A 21,275-nucleotide genomic window follows, 5' to 3' on the forward strand; every position below is an offset into this window, starting at 1 on the left:
CCCCCATGCCACACCGAGCCCAACCAGGCTGTGTTGGAGCAAGTCCAGCCAGGCTGTGCCAGTCCAGGCCAGCCAGTACTGAGCACTGCCAGCTCATGCCATACCAACCTGTGCCAGGCTGTGCTGAGCCATGTCAGGCCCTGCTGAGCTGCATCAATCTGTGCCAGGCTCTACCAGGCCATACTGGGCTGTGGCAGGCTGCACCAGGCCCTACCAAACCATGCCATGCTGTGCCAAGCCGTGCCAGGCTGTACCTCACAGGCAGCAGTGGCAGCGGGTGACATCAGGTGGCAGATCGAAGGCTGCCCGTGGCTTATCAGCTCCCGCTGGCCGTGTTTGCCCAGCAGTGCCTGGGCGGGACCTGCTGCCCCCCCGGGAGTGTGTGGGGAGGGACAGCAGCACAGTGGGGCATGGGTGGGGCTGAGACCCCAGCTTGGTCCCCACATGCATGGTAGGGTGGGGTGACGGCCATGCCCAGGATGGCACTGTCCTCAGCAGTGCCAGGGGTTAGCTCACCCCAGGGTACAGGGCCAGACCAGGAGCTGACATCAGCCCCCAGGGCAGAAGCAGGATAGCTCTGGAGCAGGGTCTGCCCATCCCCAAGCCCAATGCGTGGTGTCCCACCTGAGAGCCCCAGGAAAGGCTGCAGCAGGGGGACGGGACCGTGTTTGGGTGGCAGCCATTCCATGAGTGTCCTCTGTCTGTCACTTGTGGGTTTTCCCATGTCCAATGTGGTTTCCCATGTGGTTTACCCTGTGTCCCCCAGGTATCCCGAGTCACTGCCTGTGCACTCTGCCCCCTGGATGGCCACACCATCATGTTCCAGTGCTGGAACAGAAATGGCACAGCAGGACTGCAGCCTTCTCCAGACACAAGCTGCTCTGTTGTCACTTCTGCTTCTCCATCCCTGCTTGGACCAACACAGCCCCAGGCCGTGGAGGGGACATGGGGCAGCCCAGCTCCCTGTCTTCAGTGACAGTGCTACCACCTGGGTGCTGCCCCTGCCCTGGTACTGGCCCAGCGCTCCTCACAGCAGTGTCCCCCTCTCTGCATCCAGCACTGCCCAACAGAGATGCCAGCCCCAGCACCCAAAGCGTCCCGACACCCCAAGATGTCCAACCCACACCCTTCTTGGGGTCTGCAGGGAGCACGGGGCTGCAGCTGGGGACCTGGAGCTGCATGGGGGGGTGAGCAGCACCGTGGGACCCCTCGGAGGCTGCAGCCCGGAGGGTTCACCCACTGCAGCCACAGCTCTGTTTGCACAGGCACCGCTCGATAAGCACTGTGTTCTTCAGAAGATCCCTACTCCAGGAGTCAAAATAGCATGAAATTTAATTTTACGCCTATTTGACAAAGCTTGATTTTACCTCCAATCAGCGGGGAGATAAGAGCCCTCGGTACAAGTGTGCGGGCAGTTTGGCAGCTGGGGCTGCCGATTTAATAGGTGAATCTACAGGAACAACACTTGAAAATCCCCTGGCGAGTGAGCCATTAAGGTGAGCCCTGCCTTCCGTCCCCGCGTCCCTCCCCGCGCCGCTCTCCCGTTGCTGGGTGCTAAAGCAAACCCTGGCTCTGTTTACCGAGTCTACTATTACAATACGGCTACCAAATATTTGCCAGCCGTCAGCTCGCTGCTCCGCTATAAATACTTCAGGCCCAGGTGGAGGGACAGCGAGGGGGAACGGCGCAGGATCCTATGCATGTCCGGGCAGCGGCGCCAAGGTGAGTGCTGACCGAGCCGGGCTGCAGCGGGTCACTGCAGGAGATGCGGCTCTGAGCAATGCCCTCCAGCCCCTGCCCCTTTCCCTGCTGCCTGGAGGTGAGCATCTGTGCTGGGGTGCACAGAGTCCTGGGAACTGAGGCCATCACTCGCCCATGGAGGGCACACAGCTGAGAATGTCCTGCAGTGAGCATAGAGGGGCCTCACCCAGCTCGGCAGGACTCAGCTGTGTCCAGAGCCCACACAATAATGCTGGGGAGGGGAAAGGTTCATCCTTTAGGAGGGAAATTTTGGGGGTCCTTGTGTGGGCAGGGCACGACGCTCAGCATCCTGGCTGTGCAGCCCATGGGCTGCAGTGCTGAGCCCAGGGTGGGAGGTGCTCAGCCCCATTCACCACCATGCAGAGCCCTGGGGTAGCAGGGAACCTCCAGGGGAACACAAATCCTGCTCTGTAGCTCAGGGGATGACTTTGCTGCTCCAAATCCTGTGACTTGGAAGGGACACCCCTGCTGCCTCATACCTCACTGGGGACAACCCTGCTGCCCTGTGTCCCATGGCTCAGCGGGGACATCCCTGCTGCCCTGCGTCCCATGGCTCAGGGAGACGTCCCTGTTGCCCTCATCCCAGGTACATCCCTGCAGCCCCACGCTGGCTATGGCACAGTGTGATGCAGCCCCTCAATGCCTCGGGGTGGAGCACCTCAGCGGGGCAGCAGGACAGGCTGTGAGGACGGGGCCATGTGCCACCATCACACCATGTCCCTGCCCGCAGGGTGAGCCCAGGCCCCGGGGTGTCCCTTTGCACCGATATGGCTGCCGGCGTCATCCAGCCACTGGCCGAGCTGCGGCTGCCCTCACCCTTCCCGCACAGCCTGCTCCTGCCTGGGCGCCCCGAGCCTGACTTTCCCGACCTCTCTGAGGAGGATGATGAAGAAGAGGAGGAAGAGGATGAAATGGAAGCAGCAGAGGAGAGCACCAGCTGCAGCGAGCCAGAGCTGGCCAGCCCCAGTGCCGCGGAGACCACGCTGCGGCTCCTGCGCTTCTCGGAGCTCATCAGCTGTGACATCCAGCGGTACTTCGGGCAGCGGGGCCGGGAGGAGGCTGCCGGTGGCCACTGCGTGCCCGAGGACTGCAGCTCGCCCCGCAGCTCTCCCCGTGACACCGACCTAGGGCACACAGCACGGGCTGGCCAGGCCCAGCCAGAGGTGGTGCTCCATGGGGCCGCACACAGGCTGGGGCCGCTGGCCGAGCTCTTCGAGTACGGCGTGCACCGGTGCCTGGCACCACGAGCGGCCGGCGGCAAGACACAGCGGCTGGAGAGGAAATATGGCCACATCACCCCCATGCACAGAAGGAAGCTACCGCCCTCCTTCTGGAGGGAGCCGGCTCCCGGCCCTGCCAGCCTCCTGCACGCCGGCACCCCCGACTTCAGCGACCTGCTGGCCCACTGGACAGCAGAGCCGGGGCCAGAGCTGCCGGGCAGCGGGCGGGAGCTGCCGCCTGCACAGGGCCACGCGGGGATGGAGGCCGAGCCCTACAGTGGGCTGTGACCCACACCGCAGCCCGGGGCTGCCACGCGCCGCCCAGTTAATGAGCGACCCACGGGCAGCAGGACACCTGGAGCCAGCAATGGGATGAGAGAATAAATGACTCCCGCAGGCATGAGTGCATGCAGTGTCCTTCGCTGCTCACCGCCGTATCCCTGGCCCGGGGTGACAAAGGGCTGCAGCACAGCACCCCTCAGCGCTGCCACTGGCTCCAGGAGGAGGAGGAGGAGGAGGAGGGACACGCAGTGGCTGGAGGAGCATAGTCTGTGTTTGCTCAGCAGGCCCAATGTGGAGGATCCCATCCCCTTATCTCAGCTGTGCAGGGGCAAAGGGCAACATGGGGCCTCACAAAGCACCCGGCTGCCAGCCAGGGCCACGCTGCAGCCCAAGCAGGGGGGGAACTCAGCAGCACCATAGGGACCCAGGGCTGCTGTGCTGCCAGGCTGGAGGACAAGGCTGCACTGCAGCCCTTCCCTTCTCCACAGCCTCCTAGCTGCTACTGGAACACAGCCCAGTTACCAGGGTCCAGCCAAGGTATTCCCCCCCCTTTAGTTCATGGCTCTTTTGTTGGCCTTGAAAGGGAAAAAGCACCCAGGAAGATGCTCTGGGTAACCCATTCCTCCAAGGGTGCTGTGACCCACAGCACTCCCCCCCACAGCAACCCAAACCCACGGCAGCCCTAGGCAGAGCACTGCTCCCATAACTCAGCAGCAACCCTGGGGTTAGGGCTCAGCTCCTGGGAGCACAGCACTGAGCTCTGCAGCAGCACCAGGAGACGGAGAGAAGCACGAGACAGGCACTGTCAGAGTAAAAATAACAAACAGGGTTTATTTCAGCACAGAAAGTGGTAGGAAGCCCACAGGCACCAGGGCTCCAGCCCAGAGCACAGCACAGGGTGCTGCCACCACAGGGCATGGAGCAGGGATAGGGCCAGCACCTGCGGTGATGGTGGCAAATGAAGACAGGGAGTTATACCAAGGGGATGTGAGGGCTGGGAACCCTCCTCCTCACCCAGGAAGAGGTAGACCTGTCTCCCCCTGGCCCAGCAGGAGTCAGGCTACTGCACCAGTCCAGACCAAACTGCAGCAGGTACAGAAATACAGCTGAGGGCACTTTGGACCCCCCATCACCGGAGTAGCACTTCTGGGACTTGTGGTCAGAGGGGACCACAGTCGAGGACCACCATCCCCAAGGAAAAGAGGGTTCTCCCCTCCACCTCCCCACCCAGAGCCCAGGCATAGCCACTCTATCCCTCAGTTCCTGCTCTTGGGGGCAAAGCAGCTGAGGGAGGGAAGAAAGAGATAGAGGCAGCAGCTGCTGAAACATGGGAGCCCTTTTATTGCACAGTGGAGCAGGGGACCCTCTCCAACCAGAGAAGTAGAGTGCAGGAGTGTGGCACAGGGCTCATCCCAGCAGTTGGCAGCAGCATGGAGAGAAGGGACAGGGCCTTTAGAGCAGGAGGAGCCCCAACACTCTGCATCCCACACAGCCTGACCCAGCCCCATAGGGGTTGCCCAGGCAGAGTCAGGCCCAGACAGCCCAGGGTGGCAGCAGAGACAGAGGGTAGGGACTGTGGCAGAGAGACTGGGCCAAGCTCAGCAGGGCACATCAGTTCCCCTGGGCACACTCCTGCCTTCACCCAACCCGTGGTGAGCCTACGCAAGGGGCTAACAGAGCCAACCATTTATTTTGATCCCTCAGGGAAGCAGAGGAAGGAGCGAGGGGGAGGAGGAGAAGAGGAGCCAGCAGACTTGAGAAGGCAGCAACACACAGAGAGCCAGGGCAGTATGGCTGGGCCAGTGCTCCAGGCACCACAATGCCTCCACAAGCCAGCCCTGTCCTCTCCCTGCCTCCACCAAAGCAGGGTCCTGGGCTCAGAGGGGCCAGGGACCAGCACACAACTGTGCTGGGAAGTGCTGTCCCACGTCACGTCTGTGCCAGCGACAGCTCCTCCAGTCCCTCCTTCCCCAGGCGGTACCTGGCAAGATCTTTGCGGGTGACCATGCCCACCACCTGCCAGGGAAGGGACAGAGTTAAGTCCCACACTAATGTGGGGACAGTGGCAGCATCCCCATGAGCTGCTCCAGGGCCTCACCTCATTGTGATTATTCACAACCACCAAGTGCCGCAGGCCCAGGGCTCGGAAAAGCTTGAACACCCGTGGCAGAGACGCCTCCTGCAAGGCAGAGCAGGGCCGTGGGAGCCACAGTGTGCCCAGCCGCCACTAAGGACCCAGGGTGGTGGGCTCCATGGGGGAGGGGAGCAGAGGAGCCCGCAGCTGTTACCTGTGGCACAGTGTAGGGCGAGGGGTTCATGAACTCGCTCAGATCAATCATGCACTCGCGCTCATCCTGGGAGACGTGGATCGACTGGATGGGGGGGAAGCGGGGGTAGGCGTCCCGGAAATCCTTCAGCTTCAGCCGCCGCTGCACCAGGCTCAGGTTGGCCCTCTCCACAAAAACCTGAGGAGGAACAAAGATCCTCAGGGACCACCCCACCATGCTCACTGAGGCACTCAGCCACAGCCCCAGGTCACTCAAGCAAGGGAGGGAGGGACGAGGCCAGAAACATGGAGTAGGCAGAGCTCCTGCAGAGGAGCACACAGCTTCCTGATGGCTGGGGTGGTTTCTGTGCACTCACCTTGTGCTTCAGCAGGACGATGAGCTGAGAGCGCAGGATCAAACCCCGCAGCCCAGCCACCTGCAACAGAGCACCCCACAGGAGGCAGGGCTGGTTGGGGCAGCAACGGCCACGGTCCCAGGCCACAGCCAGCCCTCACACAGGCAACCCTCAGGCACAGCCCCCCGGCAGCCCCCAGCCCACCTGTGTGGTGTTGGGGTTGCTCTCCACCACTGGGAAGCCGTTGTGGTTGGAGGAGGTGTCGCTGAGGATGTCCACCACGGTGCCCACCCGCTCGATCCTCCGCAGGCAGGTGACAGGTGTGCTCATCACTTCCCTGCAGAGAAGGGTCCGTGTGAGACAACTAGGTGGCAGCACACCCCAAATCCACAGCCCCAGCGTGCTCAGCTCTGTCCTGACACCTTCTGTCCCCAGTGTGGGGGACAAGGGAACGAACAACACTCTGCTGGGGAAGGGCTGGGCTGGCAGCAGCACTCAGGGCTGCCCCCAGAGGTGCCAGACCCTCAGTCCACCTACCTGGCTGTGAGAGAGTGGGATGTCACTGGGGCCTCCCAGTGCAGGAAGGGCACACTCTGCAGTTGGATGTGCATGTCGTAGAGTCCCTGCAAGGACAGTCAAACCATCAGGAGACATGCCAAGGTGGGTACAGACAGGCAGCAGCTCCTCTCTGCATCAGAGCCCCATGGTCTCCTCCCAAAGCTCTGCAGCAGCCTGTCCTTACCTACTACAGCTTCCCTTGGTTCTGCAGTACTCCAAATCCTCACCCCCCACTGCCTCCCATCCTGTCCAAGGCTCACCGTGACCACATCCAGTCCTCACCTCCACAAAGTAATCTCCCACGATCTTTGCTGTCATCAGCACCAGCATGATGGGGAATCCATAGGTGACATTTCCTGTTGCCTCCATCATGATGACAGTGAGACTCAGCGTCATCCTCACTATCCCACCTGTGAGAAGCACCCAAGGGGACCAGGAGCTCAGGGGAGAGCTCCCAAGACCCCGCAGTTTATGCACAGCAATGCAGGGCTCTCAAACATCCAAAGTCCCCAGGGACACTGCTCCCCCCCCTGCTGGCTTTGCAGGCTGCAGCCAGTCATTGAGTGCAGTGACCCACACAGTGACAGGGGTCCAGGGCGGGTTAGGGGAAGTCAGAGTTCCTAGACCCAAACTAGACTACAGCCTCACAACACCTCCAGCCCCAGAAGCTGCCCTGGACAAGCCCAGCCCCTGTTTTTGCCATGGTGCTGCCAGCACTGTGAGGAAGCTCACAGCCAGGCTGGGCTTTTACCTGACAGTACAGGCTGCACTTCAACTAGGGGAAGAACTACATCAGAGAAGCAGAGAGCATTATTTCCCCATGCAACCTTCACTGTAACACAAGTTGGATGTGCCCATGACTCCCAAAGTGGCACAACTCAGCAACTCACCCAGCTGTGCAGCAGCTCCCATCAGAGCATACTTCCCAGGGTCAGCCCAGATCTGAGAACAGGAGAGAGAAGGGACAAAGTGAGCTGCTGGCTCCAGGGTACCCAGAGATAATGAGCAGTGCCCCAGCCCCAAACCCAACCTCTGAAGAAGAGCATGATAGAAGCCACCAGAGCCCATGTGTCAACAGGGCCCTGTCAGAGCCAGGAAAAGCCCAGATGCAGCTCAGGAGAGCATCAAGTGAGGAGTCAACCCACCCCACACTTCTCCACGCTGCTGTGCCAGGCTCTCAGCCAGCTCCATTCCCACTGCCTCCATGTTCAGGCAGGTCAGCAGCAAAGAAGGAGAGAGAGGAGCTGCACTGCCCCTTCTCATCAAGCACTCACCGAGCCCTTGGTCAGGTAGGACAGGGAGATCCCAAACAGCCGTCCCCAGGCAGCGCCGATCAGCAGGGAAGGGATGAAGACCCCTGCAGATACCGTGAGGCCATATGTCCAGCAGGCCAGGAAGAAATACATCAGGGTGAACATGCCCAGCGTCATGGGGTTGTAGGAACCTGGGGTGGGATGATGTCATGGTTTTATGATTTTGGTACTGGTATTCCACATCATAACATCATGTAGTGCATTTAGAGTTAAAGAGTTAATGCTCCAGCTCCGTGGATCATCGATAGTTCCAGGTATACCTGTCTCATGGGGTTGTAGGAACCTGGGGTGGGATGAGAACAGGAAGTCAGTGCCAGTCCCACAGCCCAAAGGGCACTGCAGCCATGGGAAAACAAACAGCAGGCCCTCCTGCAGGGCAACATGATGAACTCTGCAAAGTCCTGAGGGACCACTAGTGTTGGGAGGAAGAGGTCTGGTGGGCAGAGGCACTGGTGAACTGGTCCCAGAACAGCACTGGGATCACGGCAGGGCAGCAGCCCCAGGGGGGCAGAGTGTGCTTTATCATTACATGGGGTCCAATGGAAATGGGAGCTGGAGTGTGAAAGCTAGATCTCATTTCTAACACAAATCCAGACTTCAAAATCCACCTCCACAACCCACCCAGAAGGTAAAGTCATTCAGTGCAAGGGGCCCTGGCAAATAAGGAACCAGCCAGAGATATTTCCAGGACGGACTCCAGAGAGCAAGCAAGGGTCAGACATACACCCACACAGATTAGAATGACAGCTTGCAAACATGCACAGACAGAACTGATTCCTTGTTTGCAGGCAGCCCTGAGGGCAGAGCCTTTTGACTGAGCTCATGGTACCCTCAAACACAGCACCTATCCTTCCTTCCTCTGCTGCAGCAAAGGAGCTGACATCTCCTTAGGTGGCAGGGAAAGGATCAGCTTCGCTGTTAAAATCAGTTTGTTTGCTGGTACAAAGCACAGACCACTGCATCACAGCACCGTGCCTTGCAGCCACCACAAGGCTCAAAGCAGATCTGCCCCAGTGGCACTGATGGGTATGTGGCCACAAAGGAACACCAGCACCTCCTGTTTGTAGCACTGCATGAGCGCTCAGGAGCTGTTATCCACAACAGTCACTGCATACTGCTCCACACAGTGCTTTGCTGGACTCCACTATGCCCTCTTCAAGCCACACTACTATTATCCCACAAGCAATGAGGAAGCAGGTCAGCCACCATGCACACATCCTGCCCTGCTTTGCTCTTCAAGGAAGCATTCACTTGGCACACAGACCTGGAGGATCATGGAAGAGATTGACAACACTCTTCTCAGGTGTGTTGAAGAAGGCAGTGGCCATGGAATTGTACTCTCCATCAGCGCAAAAAAGCTGCAGAAGAAGGAAAGAAAGAGTGAGAAGTGGCAGCTGTGGGCTGCCCTGCAGGCTGCTGTGCTCCGGTTGGTCGCAGAGGTGGGGGGACCGCACACAACAAGCACACCAACGCCACAGCACTTCCATCCAGCTATCGTGCTGCTGACAAGAGAGACCTGTGCAAAGCAACGCTACAGCCCAGGTGGTGCTCACATCTCTGAGATGGGCATTATAGCAAGGAGAAGCCCAGCACAAACTTAAGGTCTCCAGTTCCACCCAGAGCAGAAGACAGTGGCTGCAGGGGAACCAGCAAGTCCCAGGGCCACAAATTCCAGCAGGGTCTCGTTCCCCTGCTCAGCCTCACCCCAAGTGTAGCTCACCAGCATCTCCTACCTGCAGAGGATAGGCCACTGAGCTCCCCTGGATGGGCTGGCAGTCTCGGGAGCAGTAAATCATGACAAAGCCCACAGCTGCTGTCACTGCCGCAACCAGCATGGCCTCAATCACCTGGAGGCAAGGCCGGTGGATGTACCTGAAAGGGAGCAGAGCAGTGAGCCCAGCTTTGCCCCAGCAGCACCCAAGGGTGCCAGTGGTGAGATGCAGCAAGCCTTACAGGCTGCCCAGAATGGAAAGCTGTGCCAGGAGAAGGAAGGCAGCAGAGAGTCAAACCCAGTAAGCTGCACCCCAGAAGGAGCAATGACCTGGGAAATGCTATAGGCCCATCACCAATTCTGCTGCTGCCACAGGTCACTCCTCTCTGACACCTCAAGGCTGGTTCTGGTGTTTGAAATGCAGGTGGCAAGTATGGCTGTGCCAGAGCAGGCTCTGATGGGTTCAACAGCTCTCTTGGCTCTCAGGTAGCAACCATATCTGCATGGTACTTGCACTTGGTTTGAGCAGACAGGTCACTAAGGATAAATACTTAGCACAGTCACAGCAAAGGTGAGATGCTGTTGGACAAAGGCTTGTGTGCAGGCAGCAAAAGGCACATGGCATCTTTGTCTGTCAGCTTCCAGGGGCTGCTGTCACTATGCATGAGGTTATAGCCTGGATCTGTCCAGGAACATCACCACCAGTGAGTACAATGTCAACTAACCCACTTCAGTCATCTTAGCCACCTGCAAGCTCTTACCTGATCCGGAACATCGTTAACCAGTAATTCAGGGCATTGAACAGAGCCCCCAGGATCCCACCTGCAAGTAGAAAGGAGCAAAGAGTCAGCATACAAATCTCAGACTCTCCTACAGCCACCCAAGATGCAAGAGAAAAGGGGAAGCTCAGAAAGACATCAATGACACACCCAGCATGACTGGCTGCCCCAGGACACGTGGCAGCACGGGGCTGCCCATGACTGCAACACACTGACCCCACAGGGGACTTCACAGGATACAGATTACACGGTGTCTCTCCTGCTACAAGGGTGAGGGCTGGCCCAGGATCCTGCTCTTACCCCCGTAAACTCCACAAACAGCCTCTGCTTCTGAGCTTAATGGATTTTCCACTCCCCCCAAGAAAGGGGATCCTGAAGCTCTCTAGGCCCAGACAGAACAGAGAAAATCATTTATACTAATTGGATCGAAAGAGCAGAACTCCCTTACCAACCACGCCCATAAAGATGAAGATAGGAATTTCCTGGATCGTGTATCCCATTTTCTGCAAACAAGAGATGGGTTTCAGATCTTCTGGACCTTTGGCTGCCAGTCACTCTCTGTCTGAGGAAGCATGAGCCTGGAGCAGCCCCAGGACATGCCCTGAATGCTCCTTAGCACCCAGACCCAGCAGTGGCTGCATGTACACCTTCTGCTCACGTAGGTGGCACTGGGATCCAGCTATATCCTAGAGCCTGTCCCACATTTTAAGAGAGACAGACATCCCAAAACCCCTGAGCTGCTTGCTTCTACCTCCCCCAGCAGAAGAATCCGTAGCATACCTCGCTATCAAACCTGCCAAAATTGATGAGCCCAGGGCTGGACAGATCCCAAGCATTGCCATGGTAAACACTCAGGACAGAGTTCAGAGTGAACGTGGAGATCATGGAGGCAAAGAACTAGAAAGAGATGCAGCACAGAGTTATTGCTGAACAGATCCAGCCCAGCTCCTTCCACACTACCCCAAAATATCCCCCCCAAGGTCCTTGGCTAGGACTCGCTACCCAGGATGTGCTGAGGACAAGTGGCCATCTTCCCCATAGCAGCACTCAGGGAAGCATACACCAAGCATGGGTGCTCTCCTCCTCTCACCTCTCCACTGCCCTGTGGCAGGTCCCTTGGAAAAGGGGTTGGCAGCTTCAGGAAATGAGATGTCACTCAGCCAGACCCAGACTTTGCGCCTGGGGGATAAGAGGGCATTTAGGATGCCCTGATCCCTGTGATGCACTACATGGCTGCAGAGGGCAAGGATGAAAGAAGGCACACAGTTGTGGCACATGGGAAAAGATGATGCCTCAGAGCCAGCACACCCTGAGTTAACTGGAATAAGGCCTGCTTTAGTTTACTGTTTCTGCTTTGCAGCACTTACAATTCTCCATGTCAGGAACTGGTTCCAGAAGGAAGCTCCTTCCTCTAAGCTGAAAAGGACACCCCCTGCAAGCACAAGACATGAACATCTTCACAGCAGGCACATGCCACAGATTCTCACCTCTCAGCACCAGCCAAACCCATACCAGCTCATGCGTCCCACAGCTCCCAGGATCCAAAGGGACCAGCCAAGCCCAATGCTGCAAGCAGGACATCAGGCTCAAAGACCCATCACTGCCTCCCCTCCATCCCAGGGAAGCAACGTTTAGGATCAGAGGCAGGTAACAACCTCCTTTCTTCCCAAGACCTTCCTTGGCAGGGCAGCTTGGAGGAGTGGCAGGCACTTTTCAGGAAGGCTCACGGGACAACCACAGAATAACCAATTTCCCTTCTCAATCCTGGAACTGTCAGATGTTGGCACACCAGACTGGGTCGCTTACAGATTCCCACCACACAACAACCAACCTCCAGGCTTCCAAGCAAGCATATCAGCCTGGAAGTAAATGCAGGGCTCCCCCGATCCAGGCTCCTGCAGTGGCCCAGGCAGATCCCTGTAGGCAAGAGCAGCCCCCTGAAGAAGTGCGTAGCCCTGCTCAGCATCAGAGCCAAGACACATACCCACAGGGGCACCAAATGCTGCAGAGACACCAGCAGCAGCTCCAGCTGAGACAAAGTCCCTTTTTTCTGTGTCTCTGCGGAAGTACTCAAAGATCTGAAATATCAAAGTGAAGGTAGGTTCAGGGGTGGCCAAAGGCACGAGATCAGAAGAGACACAGATACAATCCCTTGCCACCAGCAGAACCCCAGGGAGCTGTTTTGGACAGCACAGGAGGGGATTCAGGTGGCACCAGATAGATTTTACAGCTCCCTCCCTCTCACTGGCCACCTTCCCCAGAGGAGTTCAGAGCTCCACCAGAGTTTGGCTGGGCTCTGACACCAGGGAGGGCAGCCAGGCAGCGTGCACTGTGCTCAGACTGCAGCAGAACCCTTTGCCTTGAGCACCAACCTTGAAGTCTCGCTTCAAAGATGTGGATCTTCCCTGGGAGATGCCAGCAGCAATCACAGCTCCAGAATGAATCATGGGTCCTTCCTGTGGGAAGAAGACTGCAGTCAGACCAGAGAAGGAAGAAACGCTAGAGCCAAGGAAAGCTGGGGAAGGGGGATCAGTGTCCAACAGTAATGGCCCTAAAGAGGCTGATTGCTATACCTGTACCAGCTCTATCTCTTCAGGTCTACTGATAAAGGATTTTGGTCAATACTGACCGTGCAATTACTTCCCCCCCAGATCCTCATTCTAGCAAATGGCAACTGTTCCCAGCAGCACTCCCTCCAGCAGAGTGGACAGGGGCTTGTAAAGCCTGCCTTCCTTGCCTTCAGCCCCAGTAGGTCAACCAGGTCCCAGTGCAGCACCTGTGCTCCCCCATCTGACATTCACAGTGACAAATGCAGGCAGACACAGATTGCTGCTCTGCTGCTCTCCTGCCCTCAAGCAAGCCACACACCAAATAGCTCAGCAGCACCACGTGCCTTAGGACTGGCAGGGAGTAAAACTGAGAAGGCACCCCAAGGCCATCAGTCCTCCACCCCCAGTGCAGGGCTGGCACTAGGCTGAGGCACGCATAACAACATGGCAGGAGCATGTCAGAGAGCACTGTACACATCACCTTCCCAACAGCCAGGCCGCCGACCACCGAGAGGATGACCCCGCAGACTTTGATCACCAGGGTCTGCAAGACAGAGCAAGAAGCACAGCACATCACGAGGGTGACAGGAGCACCCCGTGCTGCTGCAGGCAGCCCAGCTTCATCTCTGCCACAGCACACACAGGGAATGCCCCATGGCACAAGAATGAAGCGTGTTTGTTCCAGCCCAGCCCATGCAGTAGGCGCTCATCCCACGAGCTCCCACTTCTTACCTTGAGGCGGACAACATGTGGGATCTTCACACCATTGAGGTAGCATTTGATCTGGGGAATGCCACTGCCAGCTGCAACAGGCTGTGAGGAACAGGAAGGCTTTAGTAGCTATCACATACAGGATGGAGACTGGGGACACGTTGACCGCCTTACTCTGTCTCTGATTGCAGACCATGCCAAGCACATCCTTGGGCATGCTCAAAGCTTATCTATGAGCTCTGGAGAGGAACCTGCTGTGTTCCCACAGACACACTGCCCCAGAGGGCAAATAGATGCAGTCAGCAAACACAAGGGTGCTCCCTGCAGAAGGCTCACACTTGGTAGCCAGGGACTTTTGACAGCAACAAGGACGCTGCTGCTGACTTGCAGGGACCCACTGCCCCCCTCTCAGCCACAACCTGCCCCAGACATCACCAGTCAGCTGCCAGTTTCTGGCTTTTCTCGAGGGTGTCTCAGAGCACCTGACCAGCCTGCTCACCACAGATGCTCATGTACATGCAAAGCAAAGAGGCTGAGCCCAGTCCAAAGCTTGCATGAACTGACATAGTTCGCAAGAGCTGCGCCTGCATCCAAGGCTGAAGCGCACCCTTCTGCCACCTCCCTTGCCCCAGGCTGCTGGGGCTGCAAATGAAGGGCAGCACATCCTGACAGCCTGACACTTGAGGAGAAAACCTTACAGCACAGACATTTCCAGCCAACACCAAGGCACTGGACTCCAGAGGGCTAATTCAGCAGGAATGCATTGGATGGACGTTACAGGAGTACCCCCACACAGGCAGCCTCCAAAGCCTCACCTCTATAAAAGCAACGATAACAGAGCCCACCATCACCACACTGGCATTCAGAGTGGCCCAGAGTAACAGAGAGAAAGACAGGCCCCCTTTCTCTGTGAACTTGTCGATGTCTGTTGAGGAGGATCAAGGAAAGGCTGGTATCAGATCAGGAATATCCTTCCCACCATCACAAAGCATCACCACGGAGCTCTTGGGGCTGTGGTGTGCAGCGTGCACTGATGGGCACTTGGATGCAGGCAGCACCTCAGAGAAGTGCTGGGAGCAGCAGGACCTGTGCCACTAAGCCCAGGAGGAAGCTGCTCTCTCCCTGAACATCTCTCTCATTGTCACCAGGAGCAGAGAACACAGACTGTGCCATCCTCCTGCTTGGCTGTTGGCCTCAACTCCATGCAAGGATACTGTCCTTCACCACACGGTACTTCAGCCCAGCCAGGTTCTCCACCACAATGTCGATGAAGCAGGCGACAAGGCCGGTGAGGATGCCAATCATGGCACAGATGACCCAGCGCTTGATCTCCACTGTCCGGAAGGCCTGACAATCAGACAGCCATCAGAACCCACCACTGCCCAACCCTGCACCCTCAGCCCCACCTAGCCACCTTCCCTGAATCAAGTCCCAGACTTCTTTTTCCTCTGCTGGGCACAGGATTGTAAAGCCTGACCTATTTCAAGGCAGCCCCAGTGCCCTTGTCCCTCCAAGGGATCTCTGGCTAGAAGACAAGTTTTCCCAGCTCGCCTGTCTCCATCAAGTCCCTCAGCACACCCTCCTGCTGCAGTACCAGCTCCCAACGCCCCCAGGGTAGGGCCTTCCCCACTGCAGGTGTTCCATGCATCTCCACCCAGCCCAGTAATACCACCATGGCACCCAGGTGAGCTCTTCACCCCTCCGTTGTGCCACTCTGGGCTCCTGCAGAGCTGGCCACCCTGCCCCGAGGTTTTATTGCCCACTGCAAACTGGTGATGCCCATCAAACCACACAGCTCACGCAGCTGCTTAATGGTGTCAGTGTGCAGGGACAACAGATAACCAGGTCATGGCAGGACTCACCGCATGGTTTATCCTCCTTTCCTCTTCCAGAAACAGCTGGTTTTCACTGTTGTCATAGTCCAGGCTCTAGCTCAGGTAGGGGAGATGTTGTTAGTGCCTAATGCTGGGGAAGACCCCTATGCCAGGGGAGGGCCAATCTGAGACCCTCACTCAAGAGCTCTTCCTCACCAGTGCCTCACAGAGGGAAGCTGGCAGCAGCAGAGCTGAGGAAGAAGCAGGAACACACATACCTCATACTTGAGCGACAGGAGCTTCTCATTGTGGGGGATCTCATTGGGATATGCCCGGGGGAGCTCTGTCTCCTGTGGGATATGACACACAGGTTGGCAGGGTCACTACTTGTCTCCCTGAGGGCAACCAGCAACTGACACAGAAGCACTCATGCCATAATGCTAGCTTGGTGATGGTTTTACTCCACAAACACCCAAGAAGCACAAGGAAGACTGCAGAGAGCAGCCATAGTGCCCAGGTACCAGGGCAGTCTTCCACTGGTCAGCGTGTGCAGATTTAAGTTGGTTCAAATAGCCCTCTGTGTGTGCACCCCTGGCCCTCCTGTACTGTGTCCCAGCAGGACATGTCCCACGGGCAGCCACGAGTACAGCAGAGCAGAGACCAGGCAGGCAGGGGTTTGGCACAGCCAGCACCAAATTGCCATTTTAATAAATCAGAGCAGCTCCATGCTCCCAGTGGAGGGCAACATTTCACCTCAACAGGAAATTCCTTTGGCCTAAAGCAAAGAGCTATTTCAAGCAGATCCGTGCTTTTGAGTAGAAACTAAGTTCTGTTTTACAAATGCCTTTGTTCATGCAAGCTTCTCCCAGCTCTGATTTGGGGCATTTACTGAGGCTGAGGAGGGGCCCCACTGGCATCACACACCTTTCTCCCAGTCCTGCATTACAGCTACATCCAGAACTGGACTAGCTTTTCCTCCAAAGTCCTGCAATAAGACACACTATAACCATCCAGTCACAAGTGTTCCAACTCGAGCCAGCAACAGAAATGTCTCTCAATCACAACACTCAAGAGGCAAGGACAGCCACGCAGGAGCCCTCACATGGCAAGCAGGACGGGGGAGAAATGGCTAACCCTGCTGCACTGGGAGCACCCCCACAGGTTGCCTCACAGCAGGGAAACTCAGTCACAGGCCCCTCTCTGCACCACTCACCAGCTCACGGATGTCCTCATTGAGATCCACATTGCTCAGCTGCCCAGTGCGAAGGAAGGAGGAGGGAGTGAACTACAAAGAGTAGGGAGAACAAAGTCAGTTCCTGAATGCACCACCTGCAGATGGCCCAGCTGGTGTCACCTGCACACAGTACTTCTGCAGGCCCAGGCTGGGTCCTGCTCCACAAAGTGCTTCCATGTATGGAGTCCCCAGGCATGGCCAGAGCTGGAGCTTGGCAGGGAGGCACAAAGGGTGGGCAGACAAACTCCAGCTCTGGCCAGGAGCTGTGCAAAGAGTTGGAGGAGGACGCAACCCCCACCAAAATAAGTTAGGGCTACTCCTCAGCCAGGCAGCAATAAGGGATAGCCGACGGCAATTTTTCTTCCTCCATCTGCTCCTCAGGAGGGTTCCCAGGCTGGGAGATGAACACTTCACATCAGCATGTCCACTTCCCTCAAAACCCTCAGTGCTTCAAGGGCAGTGCAGTGCCAGAGCTGCCTGCCAGCAGTGTGTGCAGTGGGGACACCAGCACTGCTCAGCAGCGCCCAAGACAGTGCCAGGAAGGTTCCCCTTTCTCTGCTGAGCTCTCAGGCTTGTTATGAGCAGCACAATTGCACAACACAGGAGTCTGGGGATTATTCTGGGCCAAGACAGACTCAGGCTGAGCCAGCCAGGCAGCGCACATAGAGCCCCAAAATGAGCTGCCCTCACCCACTGCTGTTGTGAAATGCAGGGACACACAGGGCGTGAGAGCAGTGCTGCTGCTAAGAACAGCCTAAACACCATTTCTCAACATCCACATCTTCCCCTCTGCAGCCTCACCCCTCTGACTGCCCTACTCCCAAACAGCTGAAGGATCAGAGCATAAAGGAGCACTGGAGAGCATCAGGGGGGTCCCAGCAGGGCAGTGACCAGCAAGCTGCAGTTCCCAGATCAAGCCACTTCTGCTTTAATCCCAACAGATCCTGCCTGGAATGCGCAAGCCAGAGCAGCAGGAGCCACACACATCACTGCAATGAAGAATACCCCTTTGTATTTGCAGCTTGACCTATTTTCCCATTTCCCCATCTGCTCCACACTCTCATTTACTCCCCGACCTATGGTCGGGCTTTGCCTCCACATCCCAAACCCTCCAGCACCCACTCAGCACCACTACAGCTCCTGTGAGGCAGGCAGACCCAATGCTGTCACTGTGCAGGGACACAATGGGGCAGGGGGAGCTTTTACAGGCACCTGCCAGCTCCCTAAGGGACGACAGAGCTCTGGAACACAAACGGGAAAGGAAAAGGAATTGTAGTTGGACCTGAAGCTGAGTTCTGTGTTACATTTGAAAACATCTTGCTTCTGTAACATAAAGTCCCTGCCCAGCTCGTCCCGAGCTCTGGCAGCAGGCAGCACTCAGACGAGCTGAGCACACTTAGAGCAGAGCCAGCACAATCCCATCAGCACGGGGATCACATGCTGGGAGAACAGGAAAAGGCTTTTTCCATCAGTGCTCATCTTCCATAGGAGAAAAAGGGGAAATGGGACAACTCAGTCACAGACAGAGGGTTATCTGTGCACGGCTCCGAGATGCACTCAGCTCAGGCAGCATGACCCCAGTCTGGGTGCTTTCCAAGCACAGCCTGCTGTTCCCAGGCACATATGATGTCGGTGTGACTGTAGTACATTTATCTCCCTACAACAGGGCACATTGTTGTCAGAACCCAGAGGATGGAGACAGACCAACAGCTCTCCTGTCCGACCCCACATGGGGACACCTGGGGCCTTCCCACCAGCAGGGAATGGGCGATGTCACCCACCCAACCCTCAGCACTCCCACTAGCTCAGGGAGATCTTCATGCTGCCCCAGTAACCTGATGAGGGGATACTGAGATGATAAGGCTACACATTCCTCAAAGCCCTATATCCATGGGTCAGGAAACAGCAAAGTTGCAGCAGGGGAATGGCTGCTTAGGGAAAGCCCATCGCACAGCCCCAGAGCAGAGCAGTCACAGCACAACACTGGTTTCGGAATAGAGGAACAACTTCAAACAAGGCTATCTAGAACAGCCACAGAGCAAACGCTGCCTGTGTACGCAGCGGCCTTTTAGTGCCTCGCTAACTGGACTATGAAGAATCACAAATGGAGCATTTGTTCTGCAGCCCACCTCCAGAGCAGCCAGCAAAGCCAGCCCCGCACCCACGACCACCCCCCAGGACACACTGCCCTCCTCTAAGCAGTTTTCTATCATACCCCTCTCCTCACTAACAAGCTCTGAATGCCCGTGGCTCTGTTATCAATGAGATAAAGCACTGTGCACAAACCTCACCAGGAGCACAGGCTGCATAAGCAACAAGAAGGAAGGAAGAAAGGTTTCAAGCCCCCAGGGCCCTTTTGGCCCTGCTCAGGGGTGGGAAAAGGTGACTCCTGCCCTCCATGCCACGTCACCAGACAGCTCACTGCAGTACGTGGGAGAAGATGAGCAGTCCCATAGCTTGACAACCCCCTGCCCATCTCCCCCTCCCCCAGCACCCTCAGAAGCATAAGCACTGCACAGGTCTCAAAGCCAAAGCACCGCAGCACGCATACAGAAAGCATTCTCAAGGGGAAGCAAAAAAAAAATTAGTTTTAAAAAAATACTTTAAGCTAACGATGGGAATTGACTGCTTTTATTGAAATCGTCCACCCACTTTTCAGTTTGAGAATTTACACGTTACATCCAACTTGAGAACTTGGGAGGAGAGCAACCCACACGCTGGGGTACGTGTGACATCCAGATGTGCAGACAGCACCTGGCATCACAACAGAGCCATGTCCTGATGGGAGGATGAAGGCTGACCCAGACAGCAAGCTCCAAGACAGAGGACCCCAGCAGAGCCCTGCAGCATGCCTCTGCCACCAGAGGCCAGCAGCCCTCTCACCTCCCACTCATCAGCTCTCAATTGCTTGCAGCAGTTAGCTGGGGAACTACAGAGCCGTATTTCCTTTTGTCATTTTAAAGTCACTTTCATTTCCATTAAAAGAACACGCAAGAAGGGGAAGAAGCCCCAGTTAGGTGCCATTTCTGTTGTAGCATGATGAACCCAGATAACGTCTCCCATGAGGAAAACAGCTCCATCCTCTGCCAAAGCCCTCCTGTCCCCCACTTCTCAGAACCCCCTGCCTGGTACCATGCTGTAATCATGCCCAGCTTGTTCCTAATAACGTAATCTGACCAGAGACAGCTATGGGAATACAAGGACATTGCCAGAGCCCTGCTCTCCCCCTCACATAACCCAGAGGACTGTGTTTATAGCAGCACAGAGACACAAAGGGCCCTGTTGAGCTGTATGGCATTAAGGTCACAGGACCATACATGGAGAGAAACAGCTGTGCCATGCTAAAGGGTGATCCTGGTGCCAGAGGGACAGCTGTGCTACCAGGTCAGTGACCATCCTACCACCCCTCATCCCCACCCCGAGCTGAGAGCTACAGTACAGCACTTGCTCTTGTGCTCTGCTAAGGGAAATGGCACACAGTGCTCTGTTGCCAGCTGGAAACCACCAGGGGACACCGTGGCAATAAACACAGAGCAGCAGGACCAGGTCTCACTCATCCCACCCACTGTCCCTACTGTTTCTTCAAAGCCATTCACAGAAACCCTTCTGCTCATTGACCAACAGCCAAGAGATCCAGTTAATCCTTACCCTACCACGCTTTAGTCCTGCAGTTTTCACCATGTGATTTGTAAAAGCAGTATGCTGTAAATAAACCTGGTGCTGCTGTACTGACCTTATTTCTGACCTGAAAGTAGAACAGTAGCAGGAGCACAGCTGTCCCCAGCCAGGCAACCGTGCCCCCATCCTGCTGAGCCACACTGGGAACCAGCAGCCTAACAAAGCCTGAATCTTCCTCTAATTAATCTAACAAGCTCGCTGTTCTGACTTGCCCAGGAGCACAGCAGCATAGAACTATGCCAGACAAGACAGCCAGGTTAATGGCTGAGAAAGCCTTCTCACCTACACTGAAGGGTCCCTGCAAGCTTTCTGCAGGAAATCCACCAGCACTGTGCTCAGGGAGCCCCTCTCCCACCCAGCACTCACACAACAGCTCTCCACAGGTCTCAGCCCGACCCAAATCACAGCCTCAACCCTCTGATCATCGCAGAGAAGCTTATTTCAGGACGAGATTAACTGCTCCAAATCGATTTGCAGCACGGAACGGACCTATCTGTGTTCAAAACTGCCCACCCTGGACTTGCTCTTTGCCACGAAGCTCCATACGTCCACCATCACATACCTTGTTTAAGTCGGACCTACACGGCAGCAGCAGCCTGCAAAGGACCGTGCCAAGGACCAGAACGTTTGAAGCAGGAATTAAAAGGGCGTTCCCAGCAGCACGGAGCCACGCACCCCGTGCCTGAGAGGAAGGCCCCCGCCGCCCCGGGCCCACGCCGCCTCACCTGCCGGGCACCGCCCGCCGCGCCGGGCCCGGTACCGTTGAGCAGCGGGGTGGTCTCCCCCGCAAGCTCGTCCTCGTCGTCGCGGGGGTCGTGGCCGGACCACGACACCTTCTTGGCGACGTTGGCCATGCGGGGCGGCCGCGGCGCGCAGCTCCGGTACCCCCTGCCTCAATAGCCGGTCATGTGACGCGCGCCGGCATCACGTGAGCACTACGGCGGCCGGCGCGGTGTCGCGCCCCGGAGCACCATGGGAGTCGTAGTCCCAGCGCGCCGCTCCCTGCAGGGCCGGGTTTCGCCCGCGGCTCGGCAGTGCCCGCG

The 21,275-nt window shown here is 56.9% G+C and overlaps 2 protein-coding genes across 2 annotated transcripts; one reads left to right on the forward strand and one right to left on the reverse strand.

Moving 5' to 3' along the window:
- The first annotated feature begins 1,683 nt into the window (after positions 1 to 1,683).
- PERCC1 (proline and glutamate rich with coiled coil 1) lies at positions 1,684 to 3,361 on the forward strand. The gene is made up of 2 exons (XM_065733021.1): positions 1,684 to 1,722; positions 2,492 to 3,361. Exons 1-2 carry the CDS (start codon positions 1,697 to 1,699, stop codon positions 3,267 to 3,269), a joined length of 804 nt encoding a protein of 267 aa, XP_065589093.1. The 5' UTR covers positions 1,684 to 1,696; the 3' UTR covers positions 3,270 to 3,361.
- A 713-nt stretch (positions 3,362 to 4,074) lies between these two features.
- On the reverse strand, positions 4,075 to 21,117 carry LOC136046082 (H(+)/Cl(-) exchange transporter 7). The gene is made up of 25 exons (XM_065732406.1): positions 20,958 to 21,117; positions 16,534 to 16,605; positions 15,599 to 15,670; positions 15,369 to 15,434; positions 14,721 to 14,853; positions 14,322 to 14,431; positions 13,528 to 13,608; positions 13,277 to 13,339; positions 12,619 to 12,702; positions 12,231 to 12,324; positions 11,614 to 11,678; positions 11,027 to 11,143; positions 10,695 to 10,749; positions 10,229 to 10,289; positions 9,490 to 9,628; positions 9,021 to 9,114; positions 7,718 to 7,887; positions 7,334 to 7,385; positions 6,726 to 6,853; positions 6,423 to 6,508; positions 6,090 to 6,222; positions 5,907 to 5,966; positions 5,552 to 5,728; positions 5,362 to 5,442; positions 4,075 to 5,279 (listed from the first exon to the last, which is right to left on the reverse strand). Exons 1-25 carry the CDS (start codon positions 21,084 to 21,086, stop codon positions 5,193 to 5,195), a joined length of 2,409 nt encoding a protein of 802 aa, XP_065588478.1. The 5' UTR covers positions 21,087 to 21,117; the 3' UTR covers positions 4,075 to 5,192.
- Positions 21,118 to 21,275: the final 158 nt, after the last annotated feature.

The sequence above is a fragment of the Cyrtonyx montezumae genome, unplaced genomic scaffold (genome assembly GCF_038088225.1).
Source record: "Cyrtonyx montezumae isolate F1298 unplaced genomic scaffold, pur_monq_1.0 scaffold_16, whole genome shotgun sequence".
In the NCBI taxonomy this organism is placed as follows: Eukaryota; Metazoa; Chordata; class Aves; order Galliformes; family Odontophoridae; genus Cyrtonyx; species Cyrtonyx montezumae.